This window comes from Trachinotus anak, unplaced genomic scaffold (genome assembly GCF_046630095.1).
Source record: "Trachinotus anak isolate AG129_WGS33_773 ecotype Australia unplaced genomic scaffold, CSIRO_AGI_Tana_v1 ptg000032l, whole genome shotgun sequence".
Lineage (NCBI taxonomy): Eukaryota > Metazoa > Chordata > Actinopteri > Carangiformes > Carangidae > Trachinotus > Trachinotus anak.
Window position 1 is genome coordinate 28,580,685 of NW_027273883.1, and position 26,498 is coordinate 28,607,182.

The 26,498-nt window shown below is 37.4% G+C and overlaps 1 protein-coding gene across 1 annotated transcript; it reads left to right on the forward strand.

Annotated features, from left to right (window-relative positions):
• Positions 1-202: 202 nt before the first annotated feature.
• Positions 203-25,181, forward strand: LOC139612858 (uncharacterized). Its single transcript, XM_071468946.1, has 11 exons — positions 203-1,005; positions 3,692-3,800; positions 5,026-5,295; positions 6,684-6,817; positions 9,325-9,551; positions 11,531-11,655; positions 12,040-12,227; positions 13,295-13,403; positions 13,615-13,782; positions 13,947-14,088; positions 21,212-25,181. The coding sequence occupies exons 1-11, from the start codon at positions 500-502 to the stop codon at positions 21,337-21,339; spliced, it is 2,106 nt and encodes a 701-aa protein (XP_071325047.1). The 5' UTR covers positions 203-499; the 3' UTR covers positions 21,340-25,181.
• The last annotated feature ends 1,317 nt before the right edge of the window (positions 25,182-26,498 follow it).

Here is a 26,498-nt window from a genome sequence, read left to right on the forward strand (position 1 = left end):
TTAAATTTAATAAAGCAATTAAAACTTTAAAATATATATTATTTATAAATTAATTGATTCATATTATACATATTGAATGTATGCCTATTTATTTGTTTTATTTTGATTCATTATCTTATTTCTTAATCCCGTTCATAAATAATTAAATAAAGTTTGGTGTTCCACATATCTCATTGACCATTACACAGTTGTCCTTTCAATACATCCATAACAGAGGAGGCTGCTCTTTGTTGCTCGGCCTGAATATGGGCACGTTGTCCAGTAAGAAATTCCGACGAATAAACTTCATGTTATTTTATTTTTTCTGCCAACACTATTTCCGGTCGCATTTTGGATGAGTCGGTGTTCTACACACATCAGCTGCCAACACTCCGATGATATCACGTCTGTTTGTTCCTGTCTCTGCAGTGTTTTTATGAGCACTCTTTAGGCTACGCTCTGAGAAAGCCTGTGTCGCTTTGAGTTAACTCTGCTGGAATTTTTATTTACTTTTGTACACATGGAAGCTCCGGACTTCGAAGTCATGAACTTCACGGTGGAGCAAGTGGCCTCGGTGTACCCGTTATGTGAGGAATGGAGAGAGGGCTCGGAGGGTTCCATCTTCCACCTCGCAAATATCTTCCTATTCCTCGGCTTTATGGGCGGCAGCGGCTTTTATGGACGCCTCTACCTATTCACCTTCCTAACTCTGGGTTTCTTCTGCTCTACCCTCTGGGCATGGTCGGACCCCTGCACTACGGACTCTTTTCTATGGAGTTTCGCGCTCTTTGGTGTGTCTTTGGGACAAGTCCTGCATGTCGCCTACCGGCTGAGGAGCGTCTCCTTCGAGAAGGAATTCCAGGAGCTTTACCACTGCATGTTTAAAAAACTAGGGGTGTCGCTTACACATTTTGGAAAGATAGTGGCATGCTGTGACGGAGTCATCCACACCATAGAGCAGAACCACTGTTTCGCCGTAGAGGGAAAAACCGCTATTGACAAGCTGTCGGTGCTCCTGTCAGGCAGGTGATTAAATCAACCGTAATAATGTTTTACGCCAAATTGAAGCCTATTTATAGATCTGAAAGTTGTTTTGCTAAAGGATGACTAAGATTTTTTTCTAGATTCTGTCAATTAATCATTGACATTTGCAAGTCCAGCTTGAACTAAGTGTCCTAATATAACAAGGAGCCTTATTTGTAAAATATGCATGTAATAAAAAAAACACATTCAAAAGTTTTATTTAAACAAATGTGCAAGTGGTCATGCCAAAATCCACAACACACAACTGAAGCATGTGCACTCCATGTAGATTTGGTTGATATGGCCATTTTGCTTAAAAGACCTTAAAACATAGTTGTTTGTGTGTACTAGACACTGAGAAATGAAAAGTGATTGTGAAACTGAGCCCCATAATTATACCACATTACAGTCTACCTCTACTACACCCTAACATCGCCTTCATTTAACATTGATAGAAGTGAACATATGGCTTGCTCTTTAATTCAACACACCCTCCCCCTGTCAAATACAGGTTTAGACCAAATTGAGTCCCTATTTTGGCACACCCAATGAGCTGTGAAATAGAGGCAAGGCCTGAGTGTCATCACTGTGATCTATGATCCCAGAGTGAAATACAACTAAAATACTGAGTAAATATGTATATAGATGTTTCTCAAATGAACCCTTGTTTGGGCTCAATGTTTGTCCCATCTTTGGTTTTGATGGGATTTGTAATTCTTGTTGGAAAGCTTTTATTGCATATGTAACAAGCTCACAACCTGTCTCTCCTCTGCTCTACTTGACTCCGTGTGTAGAGGGCCTAAGACACACATGGTAAAATAGAAAGCAGAGGAGAGGAGCAAACGCAACTACAAATGTCAGTGAAAGGCATTACATATTCTCACACTGAGCTGAATTAAAACATGTGCACATTTATTAGGTAAAAAGATATTTTGAATATTTTGTTTCTAAATTAATAAAAGAAAAAAAAAATTTCTTTAGTTTCTTGAGGGGCAGGGTTCCCTTATTCTTCCCCTTATTTAAAGGCTGTGACAAAAACAGCATCAATCAAGTAGCTGGAAAAAGAGGCGTGAGAATCCACAAGGCACGTGTCCTCTTGGCGCCCATCCATCCTAGATCTTAAGTCCAAATCCTCCCAGAATTCCTCCTAAATCTATACCTGCAGAAGCGGCAGAACTCTATTGATTTTGTGTCAGTTATAATTCTTTTTCTACTACAGTGGCTTAAATAATTGTATCAAAATAAATAAATAAAATAAATAATTTGAAATGGTGTGCAAGTGCATCCCAAAAAAATATGTGTCCCTGATTGACTTTAAATCTCAATGCGCTCTAGAAAAAAGCCCCATGGACCATGAAAGTCCAATGTTGGGCATTTTTGTAGGTGCAACAGTTTATCAATTTTTGGCCATCATGAATAATAACATTAAGTTAAAGGCTTTTACTGAAATTTAATCCACCTTGTCGTACCACCCTTAAAAATGGAAAGGACAGCCAATTCACTGATTCATTCTCATAAGTATCAATTATAAACTCTGATTAATAACTGACTAAATAACTACAACCCAATCAATGGAGAAGAAAAAGGGAGGTCCTCCACGCTGCTTTGTAAAGTCCATTAAGCTGCAGGCTTGTGAGGTTTCCTGGTGGGGTATAGGCCTGTCTGGCTCTGTGGCTTCAGTGTCACTAAGGGGCTTGCTGGTTCTTTCTTTGTTATAGAGTTAACTGTGCTTTATGGCTCAAAATAAGTTGGCAGATTTAGCATAGCACTAATTTTTTATCATTCTCTATATACAGGGGTCAGTGTACAGGGAAAGAAACTGTTTCTTCAGTGGTTTGCATACACAATAAGAACAAATACAATAAAAAAGACATGAAACAAGTAGGAGACAGTAGAATCCAATGAAAAAATGTGTATTCAGCTATGCAAAAGATAGATAGATAGATAAAATTTAAAAAATACTGTATTCACCCCCTTGGGGAAATTGAAATTGTCCAGCGGCTCACTAATGTAAGCAGTTTACATTTTAGTCCATGTCATGAGCCACTGCCTTGGGCTGAGGTGTTCAACAGTCTGGCAGTGGGAACAAAGGATTTCCTGAACTGCTCAGTCCTGCAATGCAGGAGATGAGACATTGCCTGCTGCTGTTAGCTGTTTCTCTGGCCTGCAATGATGTAGTGGAGAGGATGGTTGGTTTTCTAGGATGGCCTGCATCTTACAGTGCATGCGTCTCTCCACAACAGTCCTGAGTGTGTCCAGACTCCTTCAAAGCACAGACCCAGGCTTTTTAACCATCTTCTTGTCCAGTCTTCCAGTCTACTTGTGTTCTTGTCTGACATGCTCCATCAAAAGTGGCAAAACCTATGGTTGTTGCTGATGTTTGATGATGGAGGTGTTGCCTCTAGATGTCCAACATGAAATAGTTACCGAACTCAACAATCAATCACACTAAATTGCATGTATGGTGTAAGGGCTGAACCTTTCTCGCCTGTTGCACTTTGAGCCACATACTTAACACAGCAGGTGTTTTTCCCCAGCTGTTCAGCCATGACATCTGTGATACAGTATCACTGATTATCATTTTACCAGCAGTTTTTGTGTGCTGTGTGATTTAGTGTTGATATGCCCTTAATGTTACCGTGTTTCCCACTCTAAAATTTATATCAACTTTCTATCCATTTTCCTACAGAATCCGTGTGACAGTTAATGGAGAATTTCTGCATTATATCTACCCTTTCCAGTTTCTGGATTCACCTGAGTGGGACTCTCTCAGACCATCAGAGGAGGGTGTCTTCCAGGTTCATTTTAACTCATGCATGTGCAAAGAACATTCAGGCATCAATAACTCAGGAAAGGCAGTTCATCCAAACCCTGTGCCAGCATCACTCTAACTCCAGTTTTAGGTCCACAAATCTTTACTACCCCAACAAACATGTTTTTATTATTATTTCATCATGGCATGAGAAGCATAGGTGTAATTAATAACATTTACTACAATTGCATTTACAGGGTCCTGGTATTTTGAATGCTGGGTCACTAGAGTAGCTCACTGGGGCACTTAATGGAATTGAGCTGTTAAGGAGCACATGTGCTCCTAAGTTAAAAAATTTAGGAGTGCATAAAGAACATTAGGGACACACTGAAAATGAATCAAATTATGTGTAATGACTTAAACTTTAAAGTGTTTTAAACAGTATAAATTATATGAACAGAACCCACATTTATGCAGAGAAAGAGCAGGGCAAGGAATATTAATTATTGTTAATATGTAGTGCCACAAATAAATCTATGTATGGGATACTGAAGGTATGAACACCTCCATAATTAAGTTGTTCTTAGTTCTAAATGCAAAAAAAATCAGTGGACAATATTGGTTCAATGCAGTGACATCATTGGTATGTTATGAATCATTTTGTTGGAAAAAATAATAATAGAGCCTGCTTCCTCTGAATTTTGTAATACGTTTTATTTAAAATCTGCTCCTAAATACACGTTTATACACATACAATATTGAACACATCTATTTTTAGATGCAAATGTGAGTGAAATACTGGCACTGACAAGCCCTAATGGTTGAAACCTTGCTTTACCAATGACATATGACAAATTAGAATGTCAGTTGTGAAAAAGATATGTTGTCCAAAATTATTAAAAACCGTGAGCCACACTGTTGCACTGCGAAGCATGTAGCAATTATGCACACACAGCAGTTTTTGACTGAATTTCACATACTGCTGCCCCAAATACTCACTAGAGCACCAGCTACTTTAGAGAATTATTGACCCTGTTTTAGAAATGAAACAATGTATTTAGGACTGTTCAACAATTTACCTCTGCTGTAGGAACCAGTGGGCTTGGATCTGAGACATATACATGTGGAAGATCAATTCATTCATTGTCATAATTGGTAGAAATGATGGGAAAAACTATAAGACCTTATCTACTTTTACTTACTTACACACGTGAATAGCATCTTGTATCTTTTCAGCCTCATTACTCTGTTAAATGTTTTATTCTTCACAGGTAACCCTGCGTGCTGATAATCCCTGCCGATATGTGGCATGGAGGAGGAAGAAACTCTATCTGCTCTTTGCTAAGCATCGCTACATAGCTAAGATTTTTGCACTGGTTGTGCGCAATGACATTGCAGAGAAACTGTACTCCCTTAATGACAAAGCTTTCAACAGGTCTGGGCACCGCTATGATCTCCGCCTACCAAGTTACTGTCACATGCCAGGGACTGAATTAGAAAAGGCAGATGTTCTACAAGTGCCAGGACAGGGTGGAGGGATTGCTTGACATACACACACATGCATGCACGCACACACACACACACACACACACAGATTCAGTCCTCACATAACCTTGACAAATGACACATTGTTTGAAAGCTCTTTCTGTGCAAAGTATACATCAGTACAACAGCTTTTGACACAGACTGCAAAAAACATAGGCGAAGCAAAAAACCTGCAATTTCTGTCATGTACGTGCCTCTGTAACTTTGGAAAAGTGTCTCTTACACTCATTCTTACTTTTTGGTTTTTAAAATTGTTTGTAATGCTCGGAACAGGTTCAACTGGAGAAGAACTGTAATCCCCAGACTTAATTTGGGCGAAAACCACTGAAGTCAGAGGAAGCCAGAAAAACCTATGTGCTAGTTTCTAGTCATTTGGCTTGACAGATCATCTGGCATTTAATAGTAGAATTTAGCACAGTATAATGTATTAAGTCTGTAATGTAATTTCGAGATTTCGACATTTCACTTATGCAGTTTTTCCATGGAGAATTTTCTTTTCTTGGTCTTTCTGAAACATGACGGTAGGATTTTCTGTCCTTCCTGAAAAGTTAAAGGGTATTCAGTACTAGACAATAACATACTCTCATTGCTGATTTGACTCTATAGTTTTATATACTCAAGCAGAATATAAGATATTGACACAGCAGATCTTCACAACTTCACAGCCATCTTGCCATTTTGGTGTTTTTGGTCTGCTTTTCCAGCTCTGCTAGTGTAATTTTCAACATCTAGTCAAATAGCACACAGTCAAGAAGTAAAACTAACTATAATGCCTGAAGTTTTAACTGAATAACTGATTAATCTCTGATGAACCTAATCTGACTTTGCATATAACTGAGGAGAGTTTGTGAAGGTTTGTGTATGTTTGTGGCTCCATGGAAATAATTTTAGGTGCATTACACTTAAGATTGTGCTGTTCAAATAAGGTTGGTTTAATTAAAAGCAGCTCATTACTTGGATGTATACGTACTGTACATTATGAATGTATAACGTGAAATAAATAGGTGACTGCAGATGTCTTAACTGTAAAAGGTTCTGTAATGTGTGATTAGATTAGTTCAGTGGATCAGTAGCTAGGTATTATCCATGAAGCATTCTGCAAATGTAAAATGTAGATAGGTAGATGTATATGTAAATAGGCTCATGACATCTGTATTTTATTGTAAAAATAAATTATACTTTATTTTCCTGTGTAGATATGTGTGTGTGTGTGTGTATTATATGTATATAGATAGATAAATATTCCCCATACTAGACACAGATGTATTGTGATACTAGATAATTATGGGGATTAATCTGTGCTCGTATCCCCCTGTCCAAGTTCTCAGTCACTGCAGGCTTCACTGCTCTCACCCTCTTGCCTATTTTAGTCTGTCACTGTCAGCTGTGTGGAATGTGCGATGCACATTGTGCAGACCCCGATCTGAGGGTCCAGTCTGCAGTCACAAGCAGTGTCTCGAGTCGAAATCCTTCTTCCTCCTTGCGGTACAGAGTAGTTTACCGGCAGTATCTGACTCGGTAAGTATCTGACTCGGTAAGTTATCCTCTCGGTACTTTGACAAGCAGTTGAGAAGTTGTAGCTATTAAGAATTGTTTGCAGCTTGAGAGCATATCCACATCTATTTTTACACGAGACGAAAGAAAAAAACAGCAGCAGATACTGTTACTGTGGGAATACGAAGTCGCTTGTATGTGTGTGTGTGTGTGTCTGTATATATATATATATATATATATATATATATATATATATATATGTATTATCCGTTTATCCATATAGTTTATCCGTACGTAAGATTTTTGAAAACAAGAGGCAACACTGACCTATAAGACTGACTGCAGAAGCAGTGAGGATGAGAAACAGGTTTTAGGCTGGACAGGGAGCTTTAAAACAGATAGAATTACAAAACCGTAGACTACTTAAAATGCAAATGAAAGCTCAGAAACATCAAGAATGTGGTCTTTGAGACTGTGTTGTTAAAAAAATAAGCCCAAATATTGTATTTCCCCTGTAGGCGCGCCCTGCCAGGAGACATCCTCATACGAAGGTTTGAATAATGTGGTTGTTCAGATTGAAGGGCTTGCTGTGCTCTTTCAAGACTGTCCTATTGTTGGTCCATATAAAGCACGTTTTTCAGTCCTACAGTTTTGCAGTTATCAATATGTTTCCAAAGATTATTTATTAAACGTCTTTAGGATATGTCCTTTGAATTTGTCTATAGGAAATCAGCAAAACACAATGAAACACGAGTAATGTTTTTTTTTGTTTTGTTTTTTTAATAGGAGAGCATAAAATCAGTTATACCTCAAAAGCTGTGAAGGGTACAGACATTAAATTTGACAGACAGGTGGCCCATGATGGTTAAAAATCGTATGTAGACACACACAGAAGACCGCTGTTTTTTCCCCATGTGAAACCTTTAATCAGCGTTGTTTATTACCATTCCATAACCTTAACCCTGCATTAATTATTATTACCATGTCCATGAAGAACTGCTGCTGCATTGGTGATATCCCAGGGAAGGGACAAATTACCTCTATGGTTGTTTAAGTTGGAGAACTTGTTGGTTCTTCTATTTTAACTAGTTTGTTGAAGAACATTAAGATTAATTAGATTTTTTATTACAATCCATAATTTATAGAAATCAAGTGCTTCTGTGTTTGGCTCTAGGTCTATTAATTACTATTAATAACTTGAATTAATAGAATCCATCAATTGGTAATTTAATACATTTAAGTGTGTGGTTTAAAGTTAGTTTAAAAACACAAAATGACAAAAAATTCACTGGAGTCAAAAAATTAAACTCAGCTTCTGAGATCTGCTAATTTAGCTACCGTTGATAAATGTTTTGCTTTTTTGTGTTTGTTTTTTCTTGTACAGAACTGGTTTCGCTGTTGCCATTTTTAATTATGAAATAACAAACTGAATAACCAAAATAACAGTGCAGTTCACAGTTCAAAATTGAACAATAACAAAACTTTAGATTCAGCTACAGCCACAGTTATCTCACAAACTAGCTTTCACTTGATACAGCCATCTGATTTTAGCTCTTCAGGTAGCTTCAAAGTCATAAGTCGTAAGTTTGGTCTCAACATTAGCACCTTGACCAGCTACTTGACTACTAACTATCTAATAATATAAGGTTGGTGACCAGGTTAGGAATTTCATCATTTTAGCGGCACGGCCATTTGGGGCAAGTAAAAAAGCTAATTACTCTGATTGATCATCTACAAAATCTGCAGTAACTTTGAGAAGTTTGAGACAGAATATTGTTACAAATTTAGCTGGGCTAAAGGAATAGTTCAGTACATAGGTTGTGTGTGTAGAGGGCGAAAGAGTAGAGAGAGAGAAATAGTTGATGCTGGTGTTGACTTGGAGATGTAGGAGGGAACATTGGAATTATCTGAAATTACTTCACGCCGAACATAGTGCAAAGGAGTTCACTCAAATATTGCTAGGGACAGTTCTGTCCTCCCAAAATATTGGTAATGTCCCTATCGTCCATATGCAAATCTAAGCCCATGGGTAGCTGTCTTTCAATGGCAGAGAGTACAGAGAGTCCAGTCAGTGAAGTGATTACGAAGTGAGAGTGCAGTAACTCCAACCTTGACAACAATACAAAGCCAGAATGCAGTAACTACACAGTCAAAGTGTGTGTGTGTGTGTGTGTGTGTGTGTGTGTATATATATATATATATATATATATATATATATATATATATATATATAAATTTAAAAAATTATATATATATATAAATTTTAAAAAATTATATATATATATATATATATATATATATATATAATTTTTATTTTATTTTTTTATTTTTTTTGACCAACTCACACTGTGACAGCGCTCAATGCTTAAGCCACATAAAATAGGACGCAAAAAATATTTGGTATGTTGCAGGATAGGCATAAGCACATGCCATTTAACTTCAGACATCTTAACATCTTAACATCATGTTATAATTAATCCAATCATATTTTCTCTAACCTTGGACTGGTCTTTAGGGTGTCCCTGCTGAAGGATGTCTTCACGCTCAGAACACCACCCCAACCTTTACACCACACTGCCCTCATTCCCCTGGTCCACTCCAGGAGTCCCAGTTATGCCCAATGCTACTTTGTGTCAGGAGTGGGAGCAAGCTCATCACCTCCTATTTCATCTGGGGAACCTTTCCCTGCTGTTGGGCCTGGTCATCCCAACCACCCTGGGCCTGCACATGATCCTGCTGCGCCTCCTCCTGATGACAGGTCAGTACACGGTGATGGTACTCCTGTGCTCATAATACTGTTGCTGGGAATACAGGAGAATACTAATAACAGCATCAACAGATGTTTTTATTGTTATCAAAAGTGTCCTGTGTATCAAAGCATCAGTAGATTTTTACCAGCTTGTTGAGTATTTGGTGTAGTTAAGTTAATGTTTAGAAGATTTATTTATTTATTTATTTATTTTTTCTGTTCTGGGGATCTCTTCAACAGAGCTGAGGCCCTAAAAGGCTCTGATAATGGCAGATAAAAGAAGGAGAGATTTGCAGATGGAAAAAGCACTTCCAACATGTTTATCTTCTACTTGAAAAGAGAGTGGAGACCGGAAGCAGCAGATTTATGGGAAATGTGGTTGTAATTTTGTTAGTTCATTTATTTATATTGAACTCTGGCCAAAGCTAATCTCAGAGGGTTTTACAGAGAAAAAAAACAGAGTAAAGAGGAAGAGTAAACCAACATAGCTACAGTAGTAAGTCTTGTAAGGTAAGTTTAAAACATCTGGGGTATTTTTTATTATCAAGGTCCAGATGGGTCATAAGTATAGTAATGAAATAGACAAAAAAATCAGAAATTTAATATGTTAGTTAATTTTTCATATTAATTAAATAAAAATAAATACATCTTTTAAGTTCATTCTTTGTAAGTTTTTAAAGCTGAAAATATTTTTAGACCTGGTATATTTAATTGTTCCAACTCTTAAGACAAACAAAATAATATACAAAGGCTTTGGCATTTTACCTACAATTTATTATAGTTTAGCAGCAGTGGAGGTCAGTGATCATTCTGAAACATCAGACTATATTTATGAATGACTTGAATTTACAAATATATGTATTCAGTTCACTTATGATGCAAGTACATTTCATGCATTTTAGTTACAAATATATTTCTACTGCTGTAATGAAAATGAGAACCTTTTCAGTTTAACCATTGTGTTAATGTTGTCTAAGCTAATTTGAATGTTTTCCTCTCAATGTACTGGTTTTGTTTTATTCTATTGCTTTTTAATATATACTCTTTATTGTGAAAAACAACAGATCTTGATTATATATTATATTGATCTAAATTTAGAATTATAGCATTGCTTTTAAGAAAAGGTAAGGGAATTTATATCTGAAAATGACAGCTCTGGAAAAAAAAGAAAAATCTTGACATCATCAACAATTCTCTGTACAATGACCAAGGCTCTAGACCTCTCAGGCTGAAGAATATCTGTACCCAAATGCTGACAAAGACCACCAGATGCAGTTCAAGAATTTATTCAAAAAATAATAATACACACACAAAAAAAAACAGAATATCAAGAAAACACTAGGGAAACTATTAAAGAGCACAGGAACAAAACAGATGAACTGACAAAGACACAGGGCAAGACAGAGATGTAAATACACAAGGGAGGCAAGGGCACTTGAACAGGTAAAACACATTAGGGTACAATAGACAATTGAACTAGAGGGAAACAGGACAAAGACAGGAAGCAAAAAGCAACAAGAGACACACAAAAAAGCTCCTTCAAAATAAAACAGGAAATTAACCTAAAAGTCCAAACAAAGAATGCAAACATAAAATTTCCGTCAGGTCAAACCATGACAAGACCACTATGAAAATAAGTTATGTTTAATGTTAGTGTTCTTAGTATTACAAATTGGTAATGTAACATGCTTTTATTTTGTTTTATTTTATTTTGCATGTCAGTGTTCCATGCTGGAATGGGTTTTTACTTTTTTTTTGGTTATCCAGTTTTTAATTCTCTACATTGTCTATATTATTATGAGTAAGTAGCAAAAAACCAGAAAAAAAAGAATAATTAACTTTTAAATTACAGCCACAGCAGCTACATGTGATGAATATTGAACCAGACTAAAATATTCAACTTCAGATTTAGAATTTTTGAATAAAGTTTAAACATTAAGTCTTCTTCTCACTAAATCCACTTTTTTCTGTGTGTTTAACCCTGACAGGATGTGGTCTCTTCATTTCATGGGCAACTCTGTACAGGTGCAACCTGGATGTGATGGTTTGGAACATGGTATTTCTGGTAGTCAACTTCATGCACTTCTTCTTCCTCCTGTACAAGCGCAGGCCAGTGAGTTAAAAACAACATGCCCTTGTCATTTACATTCTCACAACTGTAAACAACTTTACATTCAGGCCTTTCCAGTGCTGTCTCTGGCAGGAAACAGCATAGCTTCCTGGGTTCTAGGTTTTATCAAATCCATGGGTGTCAGTGGGGTATTTAGTGTAAGTAAGGGACGTCCAGCAAGCTGGTAGAGTCAGATCAGACCAAACCAAACCAGGAGTTTTCATAATGAAACAGGAGACATGTCCTACACAGTCACTGTTCCTTTACCAATTCACCAACTCTTTGAATGCAATTTCATTTTGACCACAGTACACATTACTGAAGTATGCTTTTTATGTTAGATTTTTATTGGAAAGATGAGGTAAGGTTGTGGCTCTGTTCTGTCAGATTAAGATCGACAGGGAGCTGCGGTCAGTCTACAAACGGATGTTTGAGCCCCTCCATGTGAAGGAGGCTCTGTTTCAGAGGCTCACAGGACAGTTCTGCACCATCCAGACACTGAAGAAAGGCCAGGCCTACGCTGCTGAGGACAAGACATCTGTGGATGAACGTCTCAGTATTCTCCTCAAAGGAAAGTATGTACTATTTTTTTGACTCCAGGTGCAGCTACCAGCTACCATGCCGCTACCATCAAATGATGGATATGTCTAAGTGATTAATTTATATTGTGGAAATGACAAATAACTGCATTTCTTATTACTGTTATCAGTGTTATTGTTTGGTACTGAAATGACTTGAAGATTGATCAGTAAGACAAGAGTAATAACTGTCAGGAGTTTTGATAATTGATGAATAGTTTAATCAGATATCAGTTGAAACTGATAAACATTGTGTTGATCCAGTTTTTTATATCACTGTAAATTGAACATACATGTCTGTCTTGGGTTTCTTTGTCTTCCATGGTTTAAATACTGCAAGCTTCCTTAACAGTAACAAAATTTAAAAATATACTCTTCGAGATTCTCATGACTACCAACGATTTTTAAAACATCTGTAATAAGAAGGAGCTATAACAAAAAAATAGTATGCCTTTAAAATAAATTTGCAATAAAAATGCAATTTACTAGCATATCCACATAACCATAACTTGCTAATATAATCTAAAATATATGAATATATAATATATATATAAATATATATATATATTTTATCTGTGAAAACATCTGTGAAAACAAACCCCTCAAAACCCCAATCTGTTTTCATAGCTGAAAACAAACAAACAAATTGAGCCTCAGGGTTCAGGGTTCAGGGTTCTGTACATTTCAATAAATCTTTTGAAAACAAAAAACAAAAAATGTGGAACTTTTTGAATAATTTTGAACAATTTTTAAAGTAACTTCAGGACTTTTTGAGTAATTCTGATGACCAACAGAGACTTTTATTCTTCTTCAGAAACTTATTAAATAATTTTACAATGAATTTGAGACATTTAAAGTATTTTTGAGAGCAATGTGGGATTCCGGCTGCCAATAAATGAACTGGGACTATGAACTTCCTCCTTTTGCTTCATCAATGAACTTTGGCTGCCCTTGTTTTTCTTTTTAACACAATACAATTTAAGGGTTAAAATCACCTTAAAATGGATTGCATTTTTGTATTAAATATTAATTAGAGTTTTGACTTTGAAGTTTCTCTGTGACAGGATGAAGGTATCGTACAGAGGGCATTTCCTCCACAACATCTATACCAATTCATTCATTGATTCTCCAGAGTTCAGGTCTACTGAGATGCATAGAGGAGAGAAGTTCCAGGTAACACAAAAATCAGATCAATAAAACACATGAACAAACCCCATTTATGCCATCATTGCTTAATTGTGTTGAAAACCACCATTGTGTTACCGTCTACACTTAGCCTTTAATGTGTGGTGAAATGAACAATCTGATCCTCCTACCATTTCATGGATAGGTCATACAATCCTAACATCTTAAGAACAAATTTGTTACTGTGTTTGATTGACAGGTGACTATCATGGCAGAGGAGAACTGCAAGTTCTTGTGTTGGTCTCGAGAGAGGCTCACCTACTTCCTGGAGTCAGACACTTTCCTCAGTGAGGTGTTCAGATACCTCATTGGCAAAGATATCACCAATAAACTTTATTCTCTGAATGACCCCACACTCAGCGACAAGGTGCATTAAGTTCTGCTGTCAGATTGAATTAAAATTTTTTAAAAGTTTTTAGCAGCACAAATACTGCAAGTATTAACACTTTGACATCATACTGTGTGATAACTACAACAATACTTATTGTATGGATGGTATTGATGATGATAATGGTGATGTGTGCATCCCAGGCGGTGAAGAAGATGGACCGTCAGCCCAGCCTTTGTTCTCAGCTATCTATGATGCAGATGAGGAACAGCATGGCGAGTACCAGTGACACTGATGATGTTCTCAACCAGATCCTACGAGGAGGATCTGCTGGATCATCACTCCGTAAGTCAAATTATCGCCCAACAAGTTTAAAACTAGTAGAGACATTATGTGTCAAATTTCAAAGTAATTTGATTTTTTTTTTATTTTGAATTTTTCTGATGGTACATGGCCTCTTACTTTAAAGGTTCAAAGGTTCAATTTATTAATCCATAAAAACAATGCAGTACTTTGATCCTAATGCTAATAAGCAAAACACAGGACATAAGAACTCACAAAACAAAACCATGCCACAGTGGAAGATAGGCCTTTATTTGGAATTAGCTTATATCATAGACAGGCCTTTACCCCTTATTTCCTGTTCCATGGTTAATGCAAACCTATAATGTCCTCTATGTTGCCACGGTTTTTACCAGTTCAGACTTATGTACATTTCTGTATTAGTAATTTCATCAGCACAGCAACTCTCTCAATGGGTATAATCCTTTCTTTTTCTTGTCAGCTGTTAATGTGAAGTATTAATTGAAAAATCTGCAAAACTCTACCTTAATGGTTTTTTAAATCTTGTTTTTATTTGTCCATGCTGGCCACACCAGTATGACTATTATTTGAATACTGGCTTTCCTTTTTGGTTTTGGTTGTAAAAAAAATGCCTATACCCTACCACAGGGTCATTCGGGCAAGGGCCATTCTTGAGACTACCCCCCCATTGCTGCCAAATTAAGGAATTTTCTCATTCCACTCTTGAAGTGTGAAGTAGATATTAATGATATTTGAAATGAAAGTGATGTAGGGTGCACATGAACAATGTGTGGAACAATCCCCGAAAAAGCTGGTATATTCTGAAAATCTGTATGGCTTATTTCCACAGCAGCAAGGGTGATCTGAAATCACTGAACAATGAGTCTGTTTAACCATCTTTAGTATTAATGGAAAGAAAACAATAATTCCAGTTTCATATATGTTAATTCATTGTTGCACACCTGTCCAGTAACATGTTCTTTTTTTTTTTTTTTGTTAACCCCACAAAACTATTTGACATACGGTTCAGGTTTGTAAAGACAACATTATCCGTCTGTTTTCAAGAAACTAAAAAACTAAATAAACCTACATTAATTAAGACAGCAGGGTGTAATGAAGAGTAAAACCACATAAACTGACATAAATTCAAAGATTTGTTTAAAAAATTAAAAAAGATCAACACAATATCAAGTAGTCAGCATTTCTAAAGTACATCTACCTGTCCATACATGTTAAAATATTTCTTCATTTGGGCAGTTATATGTATGACTGCCATCTCACCATAGTGTGTATATAATTGCATTCAGCAAATAATTGTAAAAATTGAAAAGAAAAAAAAAACATTGTATTAGATATGTTACATCAAAACAAGCAAAATGACAGAATACAAGTGAGTAGTCTGAGGCCATTGTTTCTTGACTGATGCAGCACATGTTTTTAATCTTAATCTCCAAATGTTTTAAAGATTCCTTCTTAGAAGTGTTTTTTTATACAGTTACCAAGCTTTACTTTTAGCTAAATGCATATAGAGTGCCAGGGTACTTTTTGGTTTAATATATTTTAATAAATATTTTCATAGCGTTAGCTGAGTGTTGGCTAGTCACATAACCTGTTCTATAATTAGGAACAGACACACCACAAAATTTAAACAATATTATGATATTGCTTTGCAAAACAAAAACTCATGTTACCAAGTCACATGAATTTTATTTTTCTAAACATTAAACAAGAAAAAATATGAAGGCCTTTACTTACAAGAAACTGCTTTGCAGTTTGCATTGGCTTGCAACATGTGACTTGCTATGTGACAGAAAGTTGATCATAGAGAAACACAAAGTTTGTAGGGTAGCACATGAGGAGGCGCTCATGTGCTTTCAGTACCTGTTTGCAATCCACATCTGTATGTATCTGCTTGCATCCTACACCTTTTGATGGCATTGTTGGTATGTAATGTTATTTAACTTACTTACCTGTAATTTTGTAACATCATTTATGGAATACTCATTAATTTTGTACTTTTTGCAAATCTTTGTGTAACATACAGCTCTGTGCCACTCAAGCACCACCACCAGCCTCATTTGTTTTTAACCTTTAACCTAATTTTCCCTGCTCAGGCAAAAAATGAAAAACAGTCAGTCCCAGAGAGTTGCAGACCCTAGCCAATAAAACCCGCACTCTTGAATATTAGATCTCTCTCTACAAAATGTTTTATTTAAATGATTTTATTTGTGAACATTCTTGGCTTTCTGTATACTTCAACTTGAAGTATAAAGTTGTTAAGTCTTCTCCCAATTTTGTCTTATTATTATATTATTAGAGAATAAAAGGTGGAATAGTCACCATGACCTCCAGTAGTTTCACTCAACTTTGGCATTTTTCTAAAATTTGAATACTTGCAATGGTTATCAAAGCACAACAACCACTGTCACTGTCGGCTCTCAAAACCTGACTTTTGTCTGAGTTTTATGATTCTATGTCTTTTATTCTAACCAGTCACTAATCATAAAATAATAGTGATTAGTGATTTTAATTTTTTATGCTAGATTAAATTATTACTAGAGGTATTAATGTTAACATTTCATCCATTGCCAAAATCCCTGTTTTTGATCACTTCTTTTTTTTAACACTATTTCTTTTACACTAATTGTCCAAAGACTGACTGTTGTGAATTGCAACATTAACAATGAAGTGTTTGACAGATATTGGCAAATCTTATTAATATCCTTTCCTCCATCCATTACTGACTTGGTCAATAACCTTCTAGACAGTTTTGATGATGATGATTTAAGTTCAAATATTATACTCAGTGGCATCAGGCCAAGAAAGGCAAATAGTGTTTGACCAGTTAAAGCTAAAAATAGACACCAGTTGGAGAGAGTCTCTTTTAGAAGTGATAGCTGTTCTTACATTCAATTCAATTCAATTCAATTCAATTCAATTCAATTCAGTTCAATTCAATTCAATTTTATTTGTATAGCGCCAAATCATAATATACATTATCTCAAGGCACTTGGGCCGAGACCTTACTTTGTTATAGAGAACAACCCAACAGTTCCCACAAAGAGCAAGTGCTTGGCGACAGGGGGGAGGAAAAACTCCCTTTTAACAGGAAGAAACCTCCAACAGAACCGGGCTCAGGTTGGCAGCCATCTGCTCTTCTCCTCTTAAATCCGGTTGGATTTAAGAGGAGAAAGAGGGTGTGGGGGGAGGAGAGAAGAGGAAAGAGAGAGAGAGAGCCAGAACAGCTGTATAGGTAATGGTGTTATCAATAATAATGACAGATACAGTTGTTAATAGTAATGACGAGTAGTGGTGGATCTGGATCCTGCTGCTCCAGAAACAGAGATACCTGCAGAATGAGGACAGAGAGAGGGAGAGAGAGGAGAAGTACAAACTACGGGACAGAAAAAAAATACAAAGTTAATGGCATAAAGTGGTGGAGAGAAAGAGAGAGCCCAATGCATCATGGGAATCCCCCAGCAGTCTAGCTCTATAGCAGCATAGCTAAGGGATGGGTCAGGACATACCTGAGCCAGCCCTAACTATAAGCTTTACTAAACAAGACAGTTTTAAGCCTGATCTTTAAGGTAGAGAGGGTGTCTGCCTCCCGAACCCACACTGGGAGCTGGTTCCACAGGAGAGGAGCCTGATAGCTGAAGGCTCTGCCCCCCATTCTACTCTTACAAACTCTGGGAACCACAAGTTGACCTGCATTTAGAGAGCGAAGTGTCCTATTGGGAAAATAGGGAACTATAAGCTCTCCAAGGTACGATGGTGCCTGACCATTAATGGCTTTGTAGGTGAGGAGGAGGATTTTAAATTAGATTCTGGATTTTACAGGGAGCCAATGCAGGGATGCTAACACAGGAGAGATGTGATCTTGTTTCCTAGTTCCTGTCAGTACTCGTGCTGCAGCACTTTGGATCAGTTGGAGGGTGTGAACTCACACACTTGTTTTTCCACAGTAGATCAGCAAAAGCACACACCACGTATCCAGTGTATTCCTGGTGTAAGTACTGCAGCCTGCAGATGGATCCTCTTGGTTTTACCAGCACTGAAGGCATCACAGAGTATCATGGAAAGGCTAAATGGAGAGGCTAAAAGGAGAAGCCAAATAAAGCAAATTGATTCGCTAATAGGAAAAGGAAACGGAGATTGAATCCTGTCTTCACACATAATCTAATTGCTGAGCTATTCCCGAGAGGAGATTTGCTGCTTGTGTAACCATATTCTGTCTCAGACTTCTCAAGCTTACTGCACATATTGCACAGAGATGATGTATCACAGTGTAATTTGCTACTTGCTACTGCTGCCTCTAAATTCTAAATGTGTAAGTTTAGTTTCCACACATGTCTGCATATGCAATATCATAACTGAATGGTAAAAGCTAAGTCAAGGATAGCTTGACAAGCACACTTTGGCTATAGTTAATCACCTGTCAAACATCTAAGGATTATTTTTAATGCACATGTGCATTAAAAAAATACTGCTGTCCTGTCCTTTGTCTTTGTTAATGGGACACAGTCACACTGTTGAAAATGGCAACTAGACCCTAGTTTTTGCCATATTACTGTTTAGTGGGCTTCATTAGATAAAAGAGATTTTTTGTTTTCTTATGCATATGTGGGGTTTGTGTTGGAATTTGTGTTGTGCTGGGAGCTGGTCAATTGTTGATGTTAGCAGACTCCATTTAATATAGCATTAGCTGGTGTTGCACACTGTAACTGTCACATTAAAGAGAGACATTGAGGCAAGACACTTAGGAGTGAGCATAAATGTCACATCCTTTGGATTTTCCCCATAAATTCAGCCCAAGTCATTTACATAGAAATTAGTCCACAACTGGTATAGGTAACTGAGAAAGTCAGAGAAGGTCTAATGTTATTTAGTTACATTACTATGATTGGCAATGAAAAAAAACAAAAAAAACAATAAATTCAAAAAACAAAACAAGCTATCCATCCATCCATCTATCCATTAGCCATACCATTTATTTTTATAGGGTCGTAGGGAAACTGGAGCCTATCCCAGCTGGCATTGGGCAAGGGTGGGGTATACCCTGGACAGATCACAGGGGTGACATATAAGAGACAAACAACCAGTCACCCTCACATTCGCACCTATGGGCTCGTTAGAATCACCAATTAACCTAATGTGCATGTCTTTTGACTGTGGGAGAAAGCTGGAAGGAACCCACATAGGCACATGGAGAACATACAAATTCCACACTGAAAGGCCCCAGGCCACTGGTGCAAACCAGAACCTTCTCATTGTGAGGTGACAGTTTGTTGTTTTAATAAAGAAGTCAGGCAATAGACCATTTTCTTCTGACTCACACGTGGGAAGCTCAGATTCAGTCACCAAAAGTACAATGTCTTATTGTGTTCCAGGTAGCAAGTCATATAAATGTGAGGAGTCTAATAATTCTTCTGAACAAATAAGAGCCTCTTCTTACTGCTAATTTAACTTATTATTACCTAGAAAGCGTAAAAACAAGACTTTTTCCTTGTTCTAGGGTATGCCTTTGCCTTGACAGCGGTGATACTGTTCAACTTTGACTGAAATCAAACCAAAACTGTTTGTAGCATGTCACTTGCTTTCAGCAATGAATTGAATGTCATTTAATATTACCTAGCAACATGAAGCATATCCGAAACCAATAGTGTAACACTCATTCATTTCACAAAATTATAAAACAATGAAAGGATAAGTCAGTAGTGATGCACTTGGTCTTCTGTCATATTACTGTATCACTGAAGCAGGTTGATCATTACACAACATAATGTTAGTTAAAGTGTAACGTTTGCACAATCACACAGTGAATTGATTTATAATCTGACAACTTTAGCAGCACTAACACTGACATTTATGTTAAGTGCAAACATCACATTTGCTAGCCTAACATTAATTTACAGTATTTCCAGTGTCTTACCTCCAACATCCTGGATATAAGCTTCAATCAAATCCAGTAGCTTTGTCCTTTTTTTCATTGTGTGGATGCTGGCAAATTCATCTGCCCATGTATCAATTTGGTCAAAGGAAAGTGATAAACAAGTCAAGTTTTTTGACAATCTTGCCATTTTCAGAGGATTTATTCAGAGACATTCAAGTGAACAAGGCTTCCCACCCTCAGCCTGACATGTAGCCTGTTACCTGTAAAAACTAGTTCATATTCCAATAACTCTGTGAAAGGCCTCCAGTTGATCCAAAATGCTGCAGCACAAGTACTGACAAGAAGTACAAAAATAGTTCATATTTCTCTTATATAAGCCACTCTGCACTGGCTTCCTGTAAAATCCAGAATAGAATTTAAAAATCCTCCCACTTGCATACAAAACCCTTAATGACCAAGCTTCATTTTATCTTAAAAATGGCTGTCCACCCTAAGTTGAGTTCTGTCAGTTTTCTTCTTGCTAAAGTGGAGTTTTTAATTGCCACTGTTGCCAAGTGCTTGCTCATGGTGGAGACTGTTGGGTTTCTCTATCTAATATTGCAAGGTTTTAATGTTACTCTGTAAAGTTCCTTGTATGTTACTATTTGGCGCGATATAAATAAACTGAACTGAATTGAAATGAATACTACCCCAATGGTGAAGCATGGTGGTGGCAGCATGATGCTTGTTGGGGGTTTTCAGCGGCAGTGACAGAGGGATCAGTCAGGGTTGAGGTAAAGTTGAAGAAGTTAGAGTGCTTAGAGCCTCAAACTGGGCCAAAAGTTCACACTTCAACTGGACAATGACTCTAAACACACAGCCAAGCCAGTGTAGGAGTGGCTTAGGGACCACTGTATGAATGTCCTGGAGTGGCACAGCAAGAGCCCTGACTTGAATCCAATTCAGCATATCTGGAGAGACCTGAAAATGACTCTCCACCAATGGTCTCCATCCAATCTGAGAATATGCAGAGAAGAATGGCAGAAAATCCCCACATGCAGGTGCACAAAACTTGCCCTGTCATAACCAAGAAGGCTCAAGGCTGTAATCGCTGCCAAAGATGCTTCAACTAAATACTGAGTACTTGTGATATTTGAGTTTTTCCCTTGTGACTTGACCACTTCTATTGGCTGCTGAGCAAAGATCATGCATTTTTCATCAGTAAATGCATATGTGTAGTTTATATTTTCAAACATCTAATTTATCTAGTCGTAATTTCTTTCTATTTTTTAGAAAAATCACCTGGCACCAAGACCTCAAAGATGAAGCCCATTGAAGAAGGCATGGAGGATGACGTTTTCAAAGAATCTGCTCCCTCCAAGTCTCACTGTATGCCCAGCACCTCCACTGAGGAAGTGTAGCCAGGGGAAGAATACACATCATCAATTTCATATTATGTAGGTCTGCTTAACAACTATAGCCTGATTAAACACCGGCATTGGTTGATACAAATGAAATGTCAAAGATATTTTTGTGGTCATTTGGAAATAGTGTCTCCATTGAATAATTTGTCCACCATAGAACACTGACACTTATTTTTATGCTGTAAAATGTTGTTACATATCTTGGGGTCACAGCTCAGATCATATCATAGATCATAGAAAAACTAGATGTGTTTATGTAAACAAACATTATTGGTCTATTTATTACAACCCTGTTTCCAAAAAAGTTGGAACACTGTGAAAATGTAAATAAAAACAGAATCCAATGATATGCAAATAATGCAAACCCATATTTAATTGAATAGAACAATGACAAAACATCAAATGTTGAAAATGAGAGATTTTATAGTTTTATGAAAAATACATTCTTGATTTGAGTTTGATGCCAGCAACATATTTAAAAAAGTTGGGACAGGGGCATGCTTACGACTGTGTTGCATCACCTCTTCTCTGTAAACATTTGGGAACTGAGGAGATCAGTTGCTGGAGTTTGGAAAGTGAAATGTTGTCCCATTCTTGCCTGAAATGGGATTTCAACTGCTCAACAGTTCAGGGTCTCCTTTGTCGTATTTTTCGTTTCATGTTGTCCAGACCTGTCACCCATGTTTTCAATGGGTGACAGGTCTGGACTGCAAGCATGCCAGTTTCGACTCTTATACTACAGATGATGTTTCTGGATCATGTTTAGATATGGTTTCTCCTTTGCATGACAGAGTTTCAACCTGCATTTGTGGATGCAGCGACGAAATGTATTCATAGACTATGATTTTCAAAAAATGCTGAGTGACTGTATGGTGATGTATGTCCTTTTACTTCTTCATGGCAGGGATGTAAAACTCTGGAAAAGTCACAGTTTCTAGGTAAACAGCAGAATGCAACAATGCTACATGCAAACAAAATTCTTCTTCCCCTGGCTGTCTTCTGTCCTATCATCCACTTGCATAATTGGCTAATGCAGCACGTTTCCTGATAACATCACACTGTGTGACAGAAAAAGTTGAATCAAATTCAACTCTTTTCCCTGAAGACTCAATATCATTTTGCAGGAGCCCCCCGTTGTGCCATAGCCCACTGCATAGACACACATTCCCCATTCAAATGACCAAAACCAAACAATGAGCTAGCTAGCAAGATGCTAAAAAGAGTAGAGGTGAGGGTAACTGCATATGGCACATGGAAAGAGCCAACATTCGGACCACTGAGAAACTGGAGAAACATTTGCCTATGTCAAGGCTGGAAACTCACTTAGTCATTGAACGACCGGCAGTGGTAAATGAGAGGCTGGAGGTAAATTAGAGGTAGGCAGTATGTTTTCCTTATCACTCTTCCAGGCTAGCTGACTGCAGAATGGGCATTATGACTTGTTTCATGACTTTGACAGTAAAAATTCTGCATGAAGGGAATACATAAATGGTCTCACATACCTCAGGTTGCTAGCTACCTGGCACTGAGGCCATATAGGCAAATTAGGCCATATATACAATTAACATTACTTGTAACCTTTCCAGAGCATATTAATAACAAGACTAGGTCAAAACCTTGTATGGCTGGACCTCTTATGGTCAAATCCAGATTTTATAACCAAACACATAAATTAAATACAAAGACTTCCCTGTGATTTCAGCTAGACCTATATTTACTTTTAAATAAAATAGAAAGAGAGGGTGATTTGCAGGAAAAGGCCGCAGGCCAGACTGAAACCTGGGCTGTCGCAACAAGGACTAAACCCAAAAGGCACACGCTCTACCAGGTGAGCCACCAGGGCAGTGTAGTGGAAGTGCTTCTCCATAGCTAGGAGACCAGAGCGGCTTGGTAAACTTCCTGCAACAAAATATGTAGCCCTAAGCCTGCAGTCAGCATCCATACAAGTCCAGTCAGGTTTACACCCAGTTTATCTGAAAAAAAAGTCTCTTAATGTAGCAACAATGTGCTAAGTTAGCAACACTGCAGACTGTGAACACCCTGCTAATAGAACCTGTTTGCACCAGAAACTCCAGCTCAGTGACAAGGCACTTGGCTGACCAGTGGTATAAAATGATAATATAATGATATTTCCACCACTGGTGGAAACAGGTGCAAACAGGTTCTATTAGCAGGTCAGTCAGTCTGTCAGTCAGTGATATTCCAGGTTATAGGGCTAGCCCCACTGTTGCAGTCCAGCCAAAAATAACAAACACACAAAAAGATGTTTTTGTAATTTATGGAATTTTACAGTTCCTTATTAGATGAGACAGGGGTCAGAAAAATGTATTCATAAATATTTCTCAGTGTAGTCATATACACATTTATACTTATGTAACTTCTGCTGTAACTTCATAGACTGACATCTACCAAAGCCAATTCTGTCATTATAGTAACCACCCATCACGGTCACTCTATATTATTGCAACATAGTTATTTTGCACAGATCGTGTTATGTGGTCAGGTGCAGGTGGATTCTCCATCATTGTCTCATCACTGTAACAGTGAGACAACAGTGCTATTATTCATCAAATAAATAGTCTAGCTCGGCAACTGTATAGCCTGCCCTTGAGGAGTGACCATCAGTGACTAAATCAGTTGCTGGCCTGAACATGGACAAAAGGCCCCTCCAGTTTCCTAGTAGTGTGTCTTTATGATGAACCCACTATCAAATAGTGGGTTCATCATAAAGAGTGACACCTTTCCCAATACATTTGGTTATTTGACCTATTGTTTATATCTCTTCTCTTTGTGTGATATGATCATTGATGTGATGTCATGTGATGTGATATATATATATATATATCACATCACATGACATGACATATATATATATATATATATATACTGTGTGTGTGTCTGTGTTTGTGTGTGTATAGTCAAATTGTCAAAGTCAGAGTAATGATGTGACATTTTAGTATTTGTAAGAGTGGAGTGCCTCCCTGTGGCCACAATTGCTGTCCATGTTTCAGCCCTGACGACTTAAAAATTCCCCCAAAGGGGTGATATGCCTCAGTTCTTAGAGCAATTTCTTTAGGTTCACCCATTGTTTTGGAACGTATGTACAGAAAGTAATAATAGAAACTAAATATAATGTAATATGAAGTGTTGTTATTTCTTTGGTAAGGTGGCATTGTTGTCACTGTAGCTTTTTGAAATGTAGGGTGTATGGTGAAAACACAATGACAACCTAACATATGTAAGAAAAGCAATATTATACTATTTCAGTTATTGACATTAAGGTGTTGCCAGAGAACAATAAAATAATATGTAAAGGAAAATATAGGAAGTACTGGGGGTCATCAGTTTGTCTGAATTACAAGGGATAAGTCAGCCAGAGGATGGATTAACCTCACAAAGCTCAACTACTGCAACACAAATTTCAATAGTCCACAAGGTTTTGGCTGTACTGGACTTTTTATTCTTTACCTCCATTGTTGTCATGGGAAGAATAAACCCAGGTGTCATTTTCTTTTTTTCTGATGATAACAGTCTATGTCCCACAATGTTATACATTTATTTGCAAACAGATAAGGCATATTTGATAACTGCCAATGGTGCAGCATTGAAACAATGAAACTGAGTTTGCATATACACTGATTTTTGTTTGGAACTTTGTGCTATGAAATAGAAAAGGACTGTATAGAATGACTTTAACCCCTCTTTGGCTGTACAAAATGGCACCTGGTCTGCTGGTGAAAGGTATGGAAAGAATTTATAGCATTATGATATGATATGCTAAATACTCATTAAATGTACTCTTTGTGGGAAACACATGCAATAAAATACACTACACCTGATTTCAGGCACAGTACTGTAAGTACTGTGACTTCAGCTTCCATAATCACTGCTCCTCCTGGTGGATAGATAAACCATTGCAAGTGCATTACACACACAGAGTTACAGGGCCGGCACATTCCGCCCCCCTTATTTACTACATTGCGGTGGATCTCATTACAGCCAAGTCCCCAAACAGATCCCAGCAGGGACCTGTCATGGACCAGCCAGGGCCCCACCAAGTATCAAGGGGAAACTTTAAGTGGCTCCATCTGTAAGTGTTTGGAAACAAGACAGATTATGGCAGAGCCCTATTAATTAATACAACAGTGTTTTGATAGAAAAGTCCTGAAATAAATGTATTTTGTGATGCGATATCACCACCTTGGAAGATATTTCTATTATTTTTTCAAGATAAGCAAAATTTTCCTGATTGATTAGGATTCCACCCAGTAATCAGTAATATATTAAAGAACTTGTGAGATTGTTGGCATTAAGGCACTATTAGTACTACATTACACAAAGTACACAAATTGTATCACATAATTGTTACTATTCTTCATTATATCATCTGTTTTCTATCTATTTGCTATTCTATTTGTTTGTTTATGGGTTTAGTAATTTTTATTGTCCTTTTTTAGTCACCATGTTTTGTTTAACCCTTTGACACCTGAGCCTCAAAATGGCCGCCCGGATTCCTTTGCTTATTTTGACCATAAAAAGGTCAGAAAATGTCCTGTGAGTAAGTGCTTTTGTCCATGTCTCCAGAATACTTGGAACTTTCAATATCTGGCATTTATTTTCAATTTACTGCATGGTCTAACACTGCAATAAGAGTTTAAATGAAGGGACAACACAAAGAGGGAATTTTATTTTAGAGTTTTAGTAAAGAAAAAACACTGAAACTGTACATGAATAACAGGTTTTCCATCCTAAATCTGAAATTTGAAAAGTATAGAACTATTTACAATATAATTTGTGAACTTACAATAAACCTGTAGTGCATAACAGACGATAAAAATAAAACTATATTCAGGGGTTGTTTCCCCACACAGGGCAATTGCTCCTCTCTGGCTGCGGACTCAAACATCTTGGTGGTGCTGCCAGTAGCAGTTCCTCTCTGGCTGCAGACACAGGCGCACATCACATTCCTGACACTTCCAGGGAGTGCTCCTTTTACGGAGCTTGCAGCGCCGTCGCCCCATGCTGGCTCTGTCAGACTTTGTGTGGCCCATATTGAGAGGGGGTTGGACACCTGGGGTGCGTTTGGGGTTGAACCTCGGTGGTTGAGGGACTCTATCATCAGGCTCTGCCTCAGTCTTCCACCTTTGATGATGTGG